Source organism: Spermophilus citellus, assembly GCF_964194105.1.
Source record: "Spermophilus citellus genome assembly, chromosome: 2".
NCBI classification, from domain to species: Eukaryota; Metazoa; Chordata; class Mammalia; order Rodentia; family Sciuridae; genus Spermophilus; species Spermophilus citellus.
The window spans coordinates 245,920,045-245,936,859 of NC_138183.1; the positions used below are offsets into that span (position 1 = coordinate 245,920,045).

Genomic DNA, 16,815 nt, shown 5'->3' on the forward strand with positions numbered 1-16,815 from the left:
TGCCCTGCAGACAGCTTACTCAGCCTGTCCTGCACCTAACAACTAACTCTCTCTCTCTCTCTCTCTCTCTCTCTCTCTCTCTCACACACACACACACACACACACACACATATTTTTTTTCATTCATTCATGTTTTTTATTCATTCTCAGGATCACATGGAGAGCATTGTTGTGGCCTATAAGATATCCAAACAAAATAGCAGGATGGAGAGGTGTGTTCAGTGAAGTGTTCTTCACTGAAGATATGTGAATGGGCCGAAATTCAACAGGTGGGTTATATTCAGATAAAAAAGGAGGATAATAAAGAGAATTCCAGGAGGGGGAATAGCATAAGCAAAGACTGGAAGAGAAGAACAGATGTTCCAGGGATGAAGGGCAGTGTGGCATAGGGGCCAAGACCATGGACACTGAAGTCAGGAAGTGTGCCAAAACCCCGGCTCCACACAGATAATTAGCTGTATGAACTTCTCTATGCCTTGCTTTTCTCACTTGCAAAATAGGGGAATTGACACAAGGGTATGTTAAATAAAATTAAATTACAGGAGGCCATCTCTTTGGATTAACTCCTATGTCCCAGCACACCAGAATAAAATTCAAAATGGAGTCACTCGTGCTGAGATTCCGTGTCACTAAACCAAAGCTAAATTATTATCTGATCTTCCAAAAAATTCAAAGAGAAAATAGCTAAGTTTTCTAAACAGAACAGTTTCATCCTACTGGATAATAGAGTTCTATCTGCTTTAATCCTTACAAAAAGTGACCTGAAGCAATCTGATGTTAACCAATCAGTTATCATTATTGTTCTGTATCTCTGTCCCAGCCTGAAAGAAAAGCAGATGATCCATCCACATTTTGGTTTGCTTTTGCTTTCTTCAGTCCTTTTCTGTCTATAAAACTTGCCTCCTGTGCTCAGCCCAACGGAGCACTTATTCTGTTTTATGGAATGAAGTGTCACCTGATTCTAGAAGAGCAAAAGTCAACTAACACCTTTAAACTGAATTGTTGTGGTCTTGTCATTTGATTTGTAGGACTATTATGAAGAGTTAATATGCACAAAAGTGCATCTCTCCCCTGCACCAATAAAATAGCATCCTAATGGATCCTATTTCCAGCCTGGCCTGGCTCTGGTCCACTCTCCATAGAAGAGTCAGTGATCTGCTTTCAATGAAAAATCTATTCACACTCTTCCCTAGGCTTGTCATGCATTCATTCAATATTGATTGGGTGCTTCCTGTATACCAGTCTCTGTCCTGATAACTAGAGATACAAAAGATGGATGAGCTGGGTGTGGTGGTGCACACCTGTAACCCCAGCAACTCAGGAGGCTGAGACAGGAGGATCACAAGTTCTGGGCCAGCCTCAGCAATTTAGCAAGGCCTTAGGCAACTTAGCCAGACCCTATCTCAAAATAAAAGATAAAAAGGGCTGGGAATGTGGTGGTTAAGTGCCCCTGGGCTCAATTCCCAGTACCACCCCTCCAAAAAAATTCCAGAAGGTGGTAAGTGCTATGAATATAAGAGAAATCAGAGTAGGGTAGGTAGGAGGTACAGAGGGTTAGAGGGATGGCTACTGTAGGCATCATATTCAGGGGGTCTGTCTCTGAGGAGGTGACATTTTGATGCTATCTAAATGAGGGAAAAGAGTCAGTCTTGAGACCACAAATAAGGGGAAGTGCTTCTGACAGAGGAAATTTGCCCAAGGTCTTGTACTACCAGGCTCATGCCAGCCCTTCAGCCTCACCTCACCTTCTCTTCAGCACCAGTATTGGGACTGAACCCAGAGGTGCTCTACTCCTGAGCTACATTCCCAGCCATATTTATTTCTCCTTTTATTTCAAGACAGGGTCCCGCTAAATTGCCTAAACTGGCCTTGAACTTGCAAGCCTCCTGCCTCAGGATTCCAAACTGCTGAGATTACAAGCATTTGCCACCATGCCCGGCTCACTCTGGCTTTTCAATTCCTCCAGCACGCCTGCTCTCGCAGGTACACCTTCATCACCCTCCCCGGCCAACCCCTCTAATGTTAACTTCAGTCCCACCTTAGGTGTCACTTCTCCTGCAGTCCCTGTCTTGAATGGGCTGAGGTTTTCATCTCAGACTCTTTTTGACTGAGGTTTAATCTCCACAGCACCCTGTCATTCTTCTCCAAGCCACTATGAATAGCTGTTGTTGTTTAATTATTTACTTACAAATAACTGTTTGGTATCTGGGTTCTCTGCTAGATTGTGAATTTCATGATTCAGAAACCATAGTTGTTCTGGTTACTCTCGCTCTCAGAGTCCAGTAGTATCACACAGAACCTGGCACAGAGCCGGAACTTCTAACTCTTGTGGGTTGAGTGACAGGCTGCCTGACAGGCCAGACACCTCAAGTATTTGATGTGTGGTGGAAAATAAAATGAATCTGTTCAGACGGGACCTTGAACCTGAGGTGGTTACACTTGAATGACCCGGCAACAGAATAGCATTTGAGCTAGGGGATGATAAACACATCTCTACATTTCTAGAAATTTCCTCAGTGTGTTGCAAACTTGGTCCTCAGCGCAACAGTGGTGAGGGGTGGGACCACTGGGAGGTGATAGGGTCATGAGAACACTGTCCTCAGGATCAGTGGGTTAGTGGGTTAATGGGTTTTGGAGGGAATGATTTTGTTATAAAAGCTCCCTTTCTCTGGCATATTTGTTCTCTTTTGTCATATGATGCCTTCTGCTATGTTATGAGGTTGCCCTCTCCAAAGCCATGTTCTTGGACTTCCCAATCTCCAGAACTGTGAGCTAAGTAAACTTCTCTATAAATTACCCTGTATTCAGCAATAGAAGACAAAGGAAGAAATTGGGCATGATAGCCCATACATGTTATCACAGCCTCTGTTTAGGCTGAGGGGGGAGGATTGCAAGTTCAAGGCCAGGCTGGGCAATTTAGTGATACTCTGTCTCAGAATAAAACAAAAAGGGCTGGGAATTTAACTCAATGGAAGAGTACTTGAGTAGCATTTGCAAAGCCCTAGGTTCAATCAAGTGTCCAGGACATGGGAGGAAAGGAAGGAAGGAAAGATGGGTGGAAGGAAGAAGGAAGATAAAATAGATTAAGATACTCAGTAATTAATTATTGGCACTGTGTGCCAGGCAGACCCTGTACTTGAGCAAAACCAGAGGTGTCCCTACTCTGGGAAACTTATGGCTGTGACAGTGAATAGGGTAAAGGGAGCCCCTTTCAAGGCCTTTCCGTTTCAAAGGCCAGTCAGTCTGCAAATAGAAAGGATTTGGGTATAGAAAAGAGAGGGAAAAAAAAACCTTTCTCTATTCCTCTGAAGTCTGATAACTGAATTACAAAATAAACTGATAGTAGACAAAATTGTAGAAGAAAAGCCTTTTTAATTAGATACATATGCACTGGAGTCCCACAAAATACAAGACTCTGACTCCAAAAGGGCCAGATGGCTGAAGCTTTTATAGCATCCTGAGCTAAAAGGACAGGAGCTTAGGGCTGAGGGGGAAGGTGGTCAGGAGAGGTGAGAGGGTTGGGGAGGAATCGCATGGTAGAGTATTGTTTTGGCTGTCTCAGGGCAGTCCTCAGAAGAACAAGTAATAGTCTAAAACAAAGTCTGTCTCCTTCCCTATGAGTTGATCTTCCATGGTTGATGTGATGCCCACCAGGGGACTCATGACAACTTAGTTCCTTTTGGAGGTGCTATCTTTAGATAGAAAAGGGAACTTCAGAGAAAGCCCCTTCCTGCTTTTGGTGGTGGCGGCAGGAAGAAGGGGCGAGAGACGGGAGGGCCTGGAGAAGGTCAGTGAGACCTGGGCTCTGAGGCTGCCTTGAGGTCTTCTAATCATTTTTAATTTAGAGCACTCAGCTTGCCAAAGTCCATTCTTGGGGGTGTTTTTCTTTCCTTTTGTTAGAAATATCAGAGTGCTGCAAGAAATCAGGCATGGGCTCAAAAGTTACTTGGCAAGGCAAACTTTACCTCTTTAGAAGGGTGTGCTACCAAACAAAGTCTGGCAAGCAAACATACTTAGGTGGGCCATTCACCTGTTTTGATCCCTCACTCAGCACTACCCCTTGCTCTGATAGGAGGAGCCTGGGGTTACAATCTATGCAATTGGCTAATTTTAAAACTGGGGAGGGCAAAGGAAAGGGCTGTACTTTAAATGGCTATGATTGGATCTTACACCCCAATTATAGCTACATTCTGAAGGATATGGAATAATAAACCCTAGGGAGAAAGAAGGCAAACAATGGGCTCTTGGCTCTGGACTTCCAACCCAGTAACAATGGGTTTCTAACTTTTGCAACTCTTTTCCTGATTTAGACTTTGAACCTATACAACTAGTTCCCTGACTGCCCAAGTCTCTAATGATTAAGTCACACTAAACAATCTGCTATGATTATCTCTTATTCAAACCTATAGAAAACAGACCCCTCTTGCAACCAGTTGCCATTTTCTCCCCTGAAAATGTGCCATTCTCCACTGCTTAATAAAGACAGCTTGATGATCTTTTGAGGTCTGCTCCTTTCTTGGTTATTTTTATTTATTTATTTTTTTAGTACCAGGGATTGAACTCAGGGGCACTTGACCACTGAGCCACATCCCCAGCCCTATTTTTTGTATTTTATTTAGAGACAGGGTCTCATTGAGTTGTTTAGTGCCCCGTTTTTTGCTGAGGCTGGCTTTGAACTCACGATCCTCCTATCTCAGGCTCCTGAGCCGCTGGGATTACAGGCGTGCACCTGTTCCTTTTGGTTATTTTTGCTTACAAATTCTATATTCTGAAAATGGATCTTTGGACTTTCTATTTCCTGCCCCCCGCCCTTCTCTCTCTCTCTCTCTCTCTCTCTCTCTCTCTCTCTCTCTGGTAGGAATTGAATCTAGGATCTCTTTCATGCTAGGCAAGCATTATATAACTAAGCTACATCCCCAGCCTGAGATGGCATTTTTCTGAGTCCCAACAAGGGTAGCTGACTGTGGAGTCCACAAGGAGCTTTGAGAGGAGAGATACATGTGCGTAGGTATTAGCGGGTCCCTGAGAAAGGAGCTCTATGCTTTCCTCCTCCAGGCCAAGGCTGTGGTTGCTGCTTCAGAAATATGGGGACACACTGGCCAAAAACCCAGAAGAGGCTCTATTGCCCAAGAAGATTCAGTGGGCACCTATATGGATTAGACAGGATAGTGAGATTCTCAAAAGTTGCCAACTTGGGCTGGGGTTGTAGCTCCAGCCCAAGTAGCTCAGTAGTAGAGCACTTGCCTAGCATGTGTGAAGCACTGGGTTCGATCCTCAGCAACACTTAAAAATAAATAAAAAACGTATTGGGTCCATCTACAACTAAAAAAGTATTTCAAAAAACGTTGCCAACTAAAATACAGACATTGAAAAATAAAATACAGAAACTGAGGATTAGATGAACTTCCCTCTATCTGTTAAAGGCTCAATGGTAAAGCACCCAAAGTATCAAAAATAAATAAATAAAAGACTTAGCAGCCCAAAAGGTGTATATAACCTCAAGATCAAGGGTGAAGAGAACCCTGAAATGCTGGATATATTTTCTACCACTCGGATGCAACCAGAAATTGGAATCAAAACCCATCTCACAAGCAACTATGAAGTCTAGACTGTTGGGAAGTTGAAGGGTGAGGTTCAGAATTCTAGCAGAGCGTTTGGGGAAGAAAGATTCTTAGCGGAGAGGCAGGAAGTAATCAGAGCTCAGACGAAGATGGATGAGTTTGTGAAACATCTGAAGGAAAAAAATGACTGGTGCCAGGTTGGGAGCCACTGAGTGTGTAGTCTGGGGAGAAAACAGAATTGGGAGGTGATTCAAGGGCTCGGAGGAAGGAAGAGTTAGAGAAACGGGTTTTAACATCAAAGAGGAGCTATTCTAGGGCAGCAGGTGGTGGTTCTAGGAAACATTCTGACAATCTGGGAAATGCTCATTGTGTTAACTTCACTGAAACTGTATCCCTACTTTGGTGTTTTTAAGACCTTAAAGTTCTTTAAAGACAAGCAACGGAGGCCCAGAGAAACGAAGCGACCTGACCAGTATCTCAAAGCAAGCAAGGGGTCACCTGTCTCCATCTTTGGGTCACCCCCCTCAAATGCTGCCTCTGTGGTAGAAATGGGGTGTAGGGCTTGGGTTCTCTTCTCTAAAATTCTAAGCAAACATTTGGGAGCCATCTGCACATCTGCGGTGTAGATCTGCTCTCTTGGTAGAGCGGATGCGACTCCCCAGCTTTTGTGCCTCTAACCTGTCCTCTAACACCTTCCCTTTGTGCCTTTTTAGCGCGGAAAGTTTCTCAAAAGACCAGGCTCCCGCGTTCGGACTACATTTCCCACAAAGGCCCAGGAGGGGGCATTTGTAGCCCAAGTTAAGGCCGAGCAGCTGCCGAGGCGGATCAGCTTGCACTCCACTTCCAAAACCCACTCCGCAGCCCACGTAGAGTCACTTTTTCCCCCTTTCCTGCCTGAGACTTCCGTATCCACATCCAACATCCGATCCCATTCTTCTCTAGGTGGGAATGCTTGGCGGGCGGGTGGGGGGGGGGGTGTGGGATAAGAACGCTGCAGGTAGGGCGCATGCGCTCAAGGCGCCCGCTCAGGCAGCGAGCGCGGCGGGCCTCGTCTCCGGACGCCTCCCGCCCTGCGCATGCGCAGACAATAAACCACCGCCCGGGAGTTGAGGCGCGGTTTTGGTGGCGCGTTTTAGCAAAGTCGCACGTGAAGGATAGCGGTGGCCGGAGCCTGGTGAGTGCGAACCGAGAGATCAGGGCTGAGGGGTAGCACGCAGGACCGGGAAGCGGCGGCCGTGCAGGCGGGATCCGGGCGGAACCGCGAGGCCTGCTAGTCCGAGTGGGGAGGGGTCGGACGTCCTGCGGCGGACGAAGCTTACTGGGGACCCGGATCCTCGTTGCTATGCAACCGGGGGCGTCGTTACTAGGTAACCTCGGAGGCGTGCATTTCCCAGGAGCAGAGAGTTCGAGCACTGCTCTGAGGTCCGGTGGAGGCAGTGCGGCTACCGGACTGGGCGGTGCAGCCAGTGCTGAGCTCGACACCCCGACCCTCACTCCATGGCCCGGCCTCCCGCGGCCTTGGTTCGGGCCCCTAAGGGTGCCCCGAGCTCCTGGGCCACGTCACATCCCTTGCCCCCACGCCACCGTGAAGCACTTGGCAAGGGGACGCGCTGTTCGAAATAGCACATGCTACTGACACCCTGTCTCCCTGAGGCTGGGCCCTGGGGAGGGCGCGGCGCGGCCGGGAAGCTGCCCCTTTGTCGTTGCCCTGCCTCCAAACAGTTGCTGGGTGGCAGCTGTCAGGGATTTAGCGGGGGCTGCCCCCAACCTGCCTGGGCGCTGACTTCCTTCTCCTCCTCCGTGCTGTCTTCGCCGCTTTTAGCATCTTTCTTTCAACTCAGCTGTGCTTTTCCGATGACCACTATATTTGGATCAACTGTTGAAATAGCCTCCCTCTCCCTACCTCTTCATGTCTTACCCTCCCCACTTCTTGGCTGGCCCCTGATATTCACTTAACAAGCCTTTCTTAGTCATCGTTCTGTGCTAAGCACTGGGGATTCCAAGAAAAGTTAGATGTCAAGCCTGACTGGGAGGTGCTTGGAGGCTGGTGGCTACATACTGCGCGATGCTACAACATAGTGGGTGTTATATTGGCAGTTGGTGCCCTGAAACATTGTATTGCTTTGACAAAGTGCTTGCAGAAACGTCTTAACTCCTTGCAACAACTCTTAACCTGGTTTTACCCTGCTTTACATTTGAGGAGACTGAAACCTGACAGGTTAAGTAACAGGCATAAAGGTAGTGGCTTCTTGTTTGTGGCAGAATTGAGCCTGGGATAGAAATCTCAGGTCCTTTGTACACTGTTACACTTTGGGGGCTTTGCCTGGAGTAGGTTTTTTTTTTTTTCCCCCTCAGCTGCTGATCATTTGTGGCAACTATCTGGTTGTGCATCAGGAATCCCTGGGGAGCTTTAAAAGCAAAAGGCTGGGCTCTTCTTTGGGAGAGTCTGGGTTAGTAGCTTTGGGTGGGGCAGACATCCTCACTTAACTGGCTTCCCAGGCAGTTCTGATGGGCAATGAGAGGTGAGAACAGCTGCACCAGAGGGGCAGCTATGAGCAGTGATGGGCCAGTAGCTGCCGTCAGAGGGCAGTACAGTACATCTTCCTGCCCTGCAGTGACTAACAGCATGAAAGGAATAGAGGAAGGAGCGTGCTGGCAGGGGTTGTGTGAACCGCCCCACCCTACCCCTGTAGCAAGCCACAGCTAAACATGTAGTGCTCTTTCACTGCCACGATAAGTAAAGCAGTTTCCTCAGCCCAGCTGGGTTCTCCTGGCCCTGCCTGAGCCATATTGCAGGTGCCTGTTTTGAACTGTCTTCTCACAATAACTCCTGGCGTAAGGCCACGTAAGCCCCACAGGTGGGTCATCTCCTGGTGTGTGATCTCCTCGAGGAATTCTGTATGTCGTCTCACTTTGAGTTTGTTGATACTTGGCAGAACCTCAAGTTTCTTGTGGACAGGGATGGTGTCTTACCCAGAAGTGTGGAGGCATGGGACAAGTGAAAGGGAAAGGCTGACATTCTGATTTCTGGAATAAAGTCCCCATTCTGTTGTGTGATCTTGGATAGTCACTTGACATCTCTAAGCCATACTTAGTAAAATGACTTAGAAGATTGTTGTAAAAGATAAATAAGGTAGTAAAGCCACAGCACTTTATAAATTAAAAGTATTGCACAAAATTTGTGTGTGTATGTGTGTGTGTGTGAGAGAGAGAGAGAGTGAAATATTATCTATTGCTGAGTGCCTTTGTTTGTCTGAAGTAAGACAAGCTTCCACCTGTCAGAGCAGTCTGGACTGCTCCAGTTCTTGATTACCAAACCTTCTTTCTTTATTAAAAGTATTTGAGGGCTGGGGATGTGGCTCAAGCGGTAGCGCGCTCGCCAGGCATGCGTGCGGCCCGGGTTCGATCCTCAGCACCACATACCAACAAAGATGTTGTGTCCGCCGAGAACTAAAAAATAAATATTAAAAATTATCTCTCTCTCTGTCTCTTCTCTCACTCTCTCTTTAAAAAAAAAAAAAAGTATTTGATTGGGCCACATTGAGGAAGCACAATGGTAGTGGGTAGGTTTAATCTGGAAGAATTGAGAAGGAATCCTATTAGAGAAAACAGTTTTAAGAAATGGAGCATCCAGTCATCTGTACCCATTGTCTCCAAATGGTATACTCCAGAATCCTGCTAGATTTGGCTCCTGGTATACTTCAAAAGGTCGCCCAGCAGGGCAATGCTGGCCTCATTTTGGAGAGTGCAAGGTCCCCCAGACTGGGGCAGACGGCCACTTGGAAATTGAGGCCAGCACACAACCGCAGCAGGCTGCTATGAGAGGAAGTGCTCATATCACCCTGACCTTCTAGGGAGGAGGAGATGACATCTGACTCCTCTTGGTGGAGGTCCTTGGATATAGGATCCAACCCAAGATAGCAACGTTGCTCTTTAAGTCCCCAACATGGTTGTGACCCAGATAGCTCAGGAACTGGCCCATACCTTCCTCATCCTGACCACTGGCTGGCAGGAACCATCTGGTTCTTGATTTGTGCCAAAAAAGAGTAGAAGAAGGCTTTCCCAGCCCAAGGCCTTTTGTTATGAACTGCATGTTTTGCAGCCCTGCTTGACCCTACAGGCCTCCGGAGGGAGTTGGGGCAGCTGTTTCTGAGCCAGAAGCTACCCAGAATGTAATATTTTTAGAAGGCTTTTTTGGAGCCTTCTCCTTCCCACTAAGCAAGAGTGGGAAGGACACCTTTCTCTTCCCTCTCCATCTGATGGCTCCAGATTTTTGGCCAACTCCCTTGGTAACTGCGAATACTTCCAAACCTGGCTGCTGCTGCCCTCCCGGCTTGTCTAAGCCTCTGATCATCAGGTCTGAATCACGGAAACTCCCTGGAGCTACAGGTTCGTTTGTGACCTTGGAGGAGAACCAGGGGGTTGACTGTGCTGTTTGACATTTCTCAAACACGGTGGCAAATAGAGGTTGGACCTATAAACATTTTCCTTGGCTGATCCTCACCTGTTTCAATAAGTCAGCACTTGTTGAGTCCTCATTTGTCTGTGCATAGCAATATCCTACAGACAGAGCACAAAGCACAGAGTCCTTAGCTGAAATTTCACTGAGATAATTGGTGGATGCCAAGTTTATTTTAGCTCATGTCTTTCTAAATCACTTCTGAGATTCAAGTTGGAGATAGTAGATCAGAGTGGTCATGTGAGGGGTCCAGAGTCAGAGGCACTGGGATTCACATCCTGGCTTGACCACTTATCTTCACTGGGGGACAATAATAATACCTACTGATAGGCAGTTGTGAGATTAAATGAGATCAAGTGGCTCATGGCAAGACCAGCTAAATTCGAGCTTCTTAATAATATTTCCCCTTAAAGGTTGCTCTTTAAGCCTCTGCCTGTTTGGGGTGCAAGGAGTTGAGATCATTCTGTGTCAGCGGTTGTGATATTTTAGATATTTTATACCTATATCTATCCTCCACACACACACACACACATACACATATAATTTTGGTTCTCATCTACATTTCCCAGCTCAGAGTTCCTGTAGCATTTATAATTTCCTAAGTAACACGAGCAATAACAGTATTTTTTGTTAAAATAGTTGGCCTTTTGGCCTTGCTTCCTGCAACATCTGCAGAAGATGAAAGTGAAAGACAGCTTTTTGTTATGTAACAAACCCTTTTGAACACATCTGAGTTTCTGCTAATGAGACAATTTGGGGCAAATTCCCTAGATAGCCAGAGGATAGGGGTCTAATTGCTGTGGGAATCAGCCATGTACTCTGAGAATTGGAACTTACAGCCCCCAACCTTTGCGGGGAAGAATGCTAAGGACTGAGTTGATGGTCATTGGTCAGTGACATCATTGGCACGGCCAATCATGTCTACGTAATGAAAATTCTATGGAAGCCCATAAAGGACAGGGTTTGGAGAGCTTCCTGCTAGTCACACATGGAGGCTGCTGGAGGGTGGTGCACCCTTGGAGAGGACAGGGAAGAGCCGTGCTCCTTCTCCCACACCCGGCCCTGTCCATCTTTTCATCTGCTCTTCATCAGTATCCTTTGTAATATTCCTATGGTAAACCAGCAAACCTAAGCATCACCTGAATGCTGGGAGTTACTCCTGAGGAGGGGGTTTTGGGAAACCTGATTTACCTGAAGCACAGGTAAAGCAACCTGGGGCTTGTGATTGGTATCTGGAGTTGTTACTGGACCAGATCTGGCTGCTCACCACTGGAGAAAGCCACTACTTGGGAAACAAGAGCTGGTGGGGAGGAAATCAGGTTTGTTGAAGGGCCAGCCCTGAGAACATGCAGGGGCCATGGTCCTCAATTCCATCTTGGGGAACTCGGGTATTCGAGAGGGCTTTCATAGAAAAGGGAGGAGGTGTGGGGCAATAGGCAGAAAGGCTGTGTGCTGAGTGGTGTCTCCCTGATGTGCCCCCACCTGTGCTGAAACGTCCTCATGGACCCCGACCTCCCGGGCTAGTTCCTGTAGCCAGTCTCATTAGTTTTCCACAAGTTCAGCACCACAGCAGTTTACATTCTTTGTGTTAGTTGATGCACAGAATTAAAGAGTAAGGAGGGGAGTTACATAATCTGATGTAATCTGAGGATCACCAGATGTTCTGGGTTCTGAAAATCTAAAGAAAGATTATTTAGCAGGCAACATCTAAATCCTGTAGGTGTAGCTTCTCTTTAGAATGGGCAAAGGACAACACACGAAGGAGTGGCCAGTGTTCCAGAGTGAGGAGGCAGTCTTGGGACTGAGCCCTCAGCCTGTGGGATGTGATGCTACTGTCTCCAGATGGACAGCCAGAAATGACTTGATTTAGAGGACATCTACTTGGTGTCCACTGCAGAATTGGTTGCTTGCTTGGTGTTTGGGTAAAAATCACCCACATGGGTAATCATAAAATTCTTCTACATTGATTTTGAGTGAGAATATGGTAGGAACCGTTTTGTTTTCCCATATCCTCAACGTGGCTCTCAGCTGTGTAGACGCAGACAATGACATACCCAGACAATGACATCAGAACCTCTGGGCTTGGGACATCAGTACTTGGTGACATTCCCAGGTGATTCCATTGAGCAGCCTTGGTTGGAATCACCGTAGCTCCCAGTGAATGTGGAGTTTGGAAGCAGAAACCTGAGTTCAAATTCTGGCCTTTCTGCTTCTTAGCCCAGTGATCTTCGACAAGGGCTTAGCTTTGTTCTCAGTCTTAGTCTCACCTTCTCTGTACTAAGAGGGGCCATGAGGATGATGGCCACCTTACATGAAGGACCTGCAGAGCACATGTGGACTTATTCTTATTTGAGTCCATACTTGAGCACTTTTCTGTACGTCGTCATATGGTGGCAAATCCTACTATTTGCTGTTTTAAAGTTGTTTTTTTGTATCAGCTTTTGTAGATATGAGCTTTTGGGGACAAAGCCTTGAAGTCTTACAGTTCTTTTATGCCTATAGCACCTAAGACCCAGAGACAGGCCTTTGGGTTTTTAGAACTGGAATAAGCCTTAAAGAGAGCCTTCGGTCGGGCATTGAAAGCTTGCCGACTTATTGGTATACAGGTGGTAAAGAATGCACAGGAGAACCCATGACTCATCAGTTGTGCCCAGCTTAAGTTGCAAATCCCTGTTCTTCCCTTCTCAACGAACGACTCCTTCTGGCTTTAGTTGGGGTGCTTGCAGGGGTGGGGAGGATGTTGGGGCAGATCAGAGCTAGGACAGTGGGTGTGTCTACCAGGTCTGACCCTCATGTCACCCTGTGCTCTCTCCTGGCAGGCCCGACAATGGCAGGTTCAGGCAGCAGTCCCCTCTGGGGCAGATACCTGTTTAAAGCCATGTCGCTGGTCCTAGTGGTCCTACTCCTTCTCTACTCGGCATCCTCCCAGTCCCACCGAGACTTTGCACCCCCAGGTCAGCAGAAGAAGGAGCCCTCAGCTGACCTCTTGACCCAGATAGGCCGATCTCTGCGGGGGACACTGGATTCCTGGGTGGGGCCAGAGACGATGCATGTGGTTTCAGAGGTAAGGAGGGTAGTCCCTGTTATGGCTCTGAAGAGAAAAGACATTCTTCATGGCCACATCATCTTGGTGCCAGATCCTCTCTGTGTCATGATCCCTGGGGCAGAGCCCCAAATTCCACACAAAGCACCAGACCTTTTGCTTCCTCAGTGGTTTCTACACTAGGGCCTTTTAGCCCCACCCCTACCTTTTCCTGGTTCCTGCCCTTTCTTTTCCAGAAAAGCTGGGAAATGTGGTTAACTAGAGTCTGACTTTGGTCTAAATGTGGCCTAGAGTCTCGGACTGGCAAAATATCCAGATCTGAGTCCATTCCTCACTCGCAGAAGTGCGGGGTGGCTGGTTCGAGGCAGAAGCCAGGCCTGTTTTTTTCTACCCATTGGTGTCCCACAAATGGCATCGCACACTTCTGATAGGTCACACTGAGGGACTGAAACAGTTATTTATAAAATCTGTAATGCAGTATAGCTAAGAGACTCTTTCATTAAAACATCCTTGCCTTTTACACATTTTTTTTTTTAATCTTTATTTTTTGGTACCAAGGATTGAACCCAGGGGTACTTAACCACTGAGCCACATCCCCAGCCCTTTTTATGTTTTATTTAGAGACAGGATCTCACTGGATTGCTTAGGACCTCATTAAGTTGCTGAGGCTGGCTTTGAACTTAGGATCCTCCTGCCTCAGTCTTCCAAGTTGCTGGGGTTACAGGTGTGCACCACCACGCCCAGCCTACAAGTGTTTTTCCATATACCTTCATGACTCCTAGGAGGCTTGGAGAACTCCAGTTTTATAAAGTGACTACCCGAGGGATTCAGTGCTCCCCCACCCATTCACACACATGTCCTCTTCCTCCTACCTCCAAAGCATCCAGCAAATCAGTTGAATTAGGTTCCAGAGGTCCTGGTTTCCAGGTCAGGAAGGAAGAATGGTCCATTGTCCATTCCCATTCACTGGGAGGTGGGTGTGGAAAGGCCCCTCCGCAGGCCCATTGCCACTGGCTGAGAAACAGGGCAGAAACCCTCCTGTAGGCCTTGCCTGGGCCCTGGCGCGCAGGCTTGGAGGAGAGGAGCCCCATTCATTGTGACTCATCTCTCCTCAGACTCTGACACAGACGGTGTGGGCCTTCTCATCAGCCATCTCCGTGGCCTTCTTTGCCCTGTCTGGGATCGTTGCGCAGCTGCTGAATGCCTTGGGGATGGACGGTGAGTGGCAGAGAACTGGTTAGTCTGCTAGAGCTTCGCAGGGACCTTCCTGCTGGTGAGAGTTTGTCTCCTCAGGGTCTAGACATTTTCCCAGCTGTTTGACACTTCCCAGCATAAGAGCAGACCAGTGACCACCACCACATGCCAGGTGTACCTGGATCAGGCAGCTGCTCAAATGTTGCTTCCCACTTACAGTTAACAGCCCAGTGAGGCAGGCAGAATTGTCCCAAACAAACAAAACTGAGACCTTGGTGTGGTGTCAGTTGCCTATAATCCCAGCAACTCGGGAGGCTGAGGCAGGAGGATCACAAGTTCAAGGCCAGCCTGAACAACTTAGTGAGACTCTGTCTCAAAATAAAATAAAAATGGGGCCAGGGTGTAGCTCAGTGGTAGAGGGCTTCTGGATTCATTTTCCAGTACTGAAAAATGGATGGATGGATAAATAGAGAATAAATAAATAAATATAAATTTTTAAAAACAGAATAAATGAAATGAGGCTTAAAAAGGGAAGTGGTCTACTTAGGGTCCCACAGCCAGTAAGAAATAGCTGAGATTCAAACCCATGTCTCTTTGAGCCTGTGAGAATGGATTACTCCTGAGCCAGGTATGAAAGCATATACCTGTGATCCCAGCAACTGGGGAGGCTGAGTCAGGAGGATTGCAAGTTCAAGGCCAGTCTGGACAACTTAGTGATACCCTGTCTCAAAATAAAAAAATAAAAAGGGGTAGGGATGTAGCTTAGTTATAGAGTGCTTGCCTAACATGTGTGAGGCCCTGGGTTCAACTCCCAGTACTGAAAAAAAAAAACCAGAAAAGAGAGAATAGATTATTTATTTGCATGAATAATCCGTCACTCACCGCCTATCCCCAAGGCATTCATGAATAGATTATTCATTTGAGGAAGAGGGAGGGGAACTGAGGTCCTCAGAGGCCTGGCCCCCTGTCCTTATCCCTTATTGCCCTTACCACTTCATCAGATTCTGTGACTCTTCCTTGCAGGTGACCGCCTTACCCAGGTCCTGAAGCTCAGCCCTGGCCAGGTCCAGACCTTCCTGCTGTGGGGAGCAGGAGCCCTGGTCACCTACTGGCTGCTGTCTCTGCTCCTCGGTTTGCTCCTGGCCTTGCTGGGGCGCATCCTGGGGGGCCTGAAGGTTGTGATCTTCCTGGCTGGTTTTGTGGCCCTGGTGAGATCGGTGCCTGACCCCTCCACCCGGGCCCTGCTACTCCTGGCCCTGCTGACTCTCTACGCCTTGCTGAGCCGGCTCACTGGCACCCGGGCTTCAGGGGCCCAACTGGAAGCCAAGGTGCGAGGGCTGGAGCGTCAGGTGGAAGAGCTGCGTTGGCGACAGAGGCGAGCAGCCAAGGGGCCCCGGAGTGTGGAAGAAGAGTGACAAGGATGTCCCATGGAGCCACCTTTCCCATACCAAAGAGCTGAGCTGCTTCTGGGTTGCAGGCCCTCTTCGCAGCCCCTGCCCTTTCCTGCCCCGTCTGAACCTTCAGAATCTTTATCCCTGCCCTGGCCAAGCTGAGAGAGGAGGACCATTCCCTCTGTCCACTGAGGCTCTCTATCCAGGCTTGGCTCTGAATCGTCTCTCTGCTCCCAGTCTGTCTCAGGCCGATGGAGGTTGGAGGCCTCCCTCTGGCTTGGCATCTGCTCTCCACCTACACTGCTGCTGCTGGTCCCTGTGACTTACCTCGCTCCCCTCTGCTTTTGCCTGGCTTCCCCAAAAATCTCTGGCTTTTGGACCTACGCCGCTCCTCCTTGGCCAAGCACCCAGCTCCCTTCCTTTTCCTCTTCCTTCCAGCCCTGTGCTCACTAAACCACGGTCCCTGGAGGCTCGTTCCTGTCCCCATTGCCCAGTAGTGGGAAGAGGGAGGGGAAGCGGGGTCCTCAGAGGCCTGTGGGGCTGGGGGAAATGATGGACCTAAGTCTGTTACAAGTGCCTTAATCCTAGCCAGCAGGGCCCTCTGCTCACCCGCTGCCATACCGGGTAGGAGTGTGCTGTGACTGCTCTGTGTCCAGAAGAAAGCAGTCCCTCAGAATCCTGATTCCTCCTCAGCCAAGCAAGAGATGGCTGCTTCTTCACAGACTTGTGTCCACCCATGGGGCCCTGTCAGATGCTCTGTAGAGATTTCAGAAGCCCTGAGGAGGCAGGAGGACCCACTTCCTTGTCTGCACAGTGGCAGGAAGTTCTGTACTGTTGTCCCTCCGCTCCTGCCACCAGGAGCAGTTGCTGGTCAGTGTCTGCCCTTCCCCACGCTCTGCAGAGACAGGGTGGGCCCGCTGCTGAGCCCTCTCCACCAGCGCACTTGCTCTTGGTAGTGAGGGGTCACTTCTTCCTTTGAGGCCCTGGTGGAGTAGGTGTCCCCTGCTAGGCCTGGCACACGATGTGAAGAGTCGCGCCCAGTTCTCATATCGAGGTTTGATGTGGAATCACAGCTGCAGTGATATATATTTTTATCAGCGCTTGGTTGGTTTTAAATAAACTGCACGCTATTTTATTATCTTGTTCTGAATAAAATGTATTTACCCA

The 16,815-nt window shown here is 48.2% G+C and overlaps 1 protein-coding gene across 1 annotated transcript; it reads left to right on the forward strand.

Moving 5' to 3' along the window:
• The first annotated feature begins 6,579 nt into the window (after window positions 1-6,579).
• Window positions 6,580-16,815, forward strand: TMEM109 (transmembrane protein 109). Its single transcript, XM_081261849.1, has 4 exons — window positions 6,580-6,735; window positions 12,840-13,084; window positions 14,179-14,281; window positions 15,281-16,815. The coding sequence occupies exons 2-4, from the start codon at window positions 12,848-12,850 to the stop codon at window positions 15,670-15,672; spliced, it is 732 nt and encodes a 243-aa protein (XP_081117975.1). The 5' UTR covers window positions 6,580-6,735; window positions 12,840-12,847; the 3' UTR covers window positions 15,673-16,815.

Excerpts from the sequence above, each read along its gene's own strand:
- TMEM109 (XM_081261849.1), top strand. The coding sequence starts at position 12,848 with ATGGCAGGTTCAGGCAGCAGTCCCCTCTGGGGCAGATACCTGTTTAAA. Across the intron at positions 13,085-14,178 it reads CGATGCATGTGGTTTCAGAG|ACTCTGACACAGACGGTGTG; the intron begins GTAAGGAGGGTA and ends ATCTCTCCTCAG. Across the intron at positions 14,282-15,280 it reads GAATGCCTTGGGGATGGACG|GTGACCGCCTTACCCAGGTC; the intron begins GTGAGTGGCAGA and ends TCTTCCTTGCAG.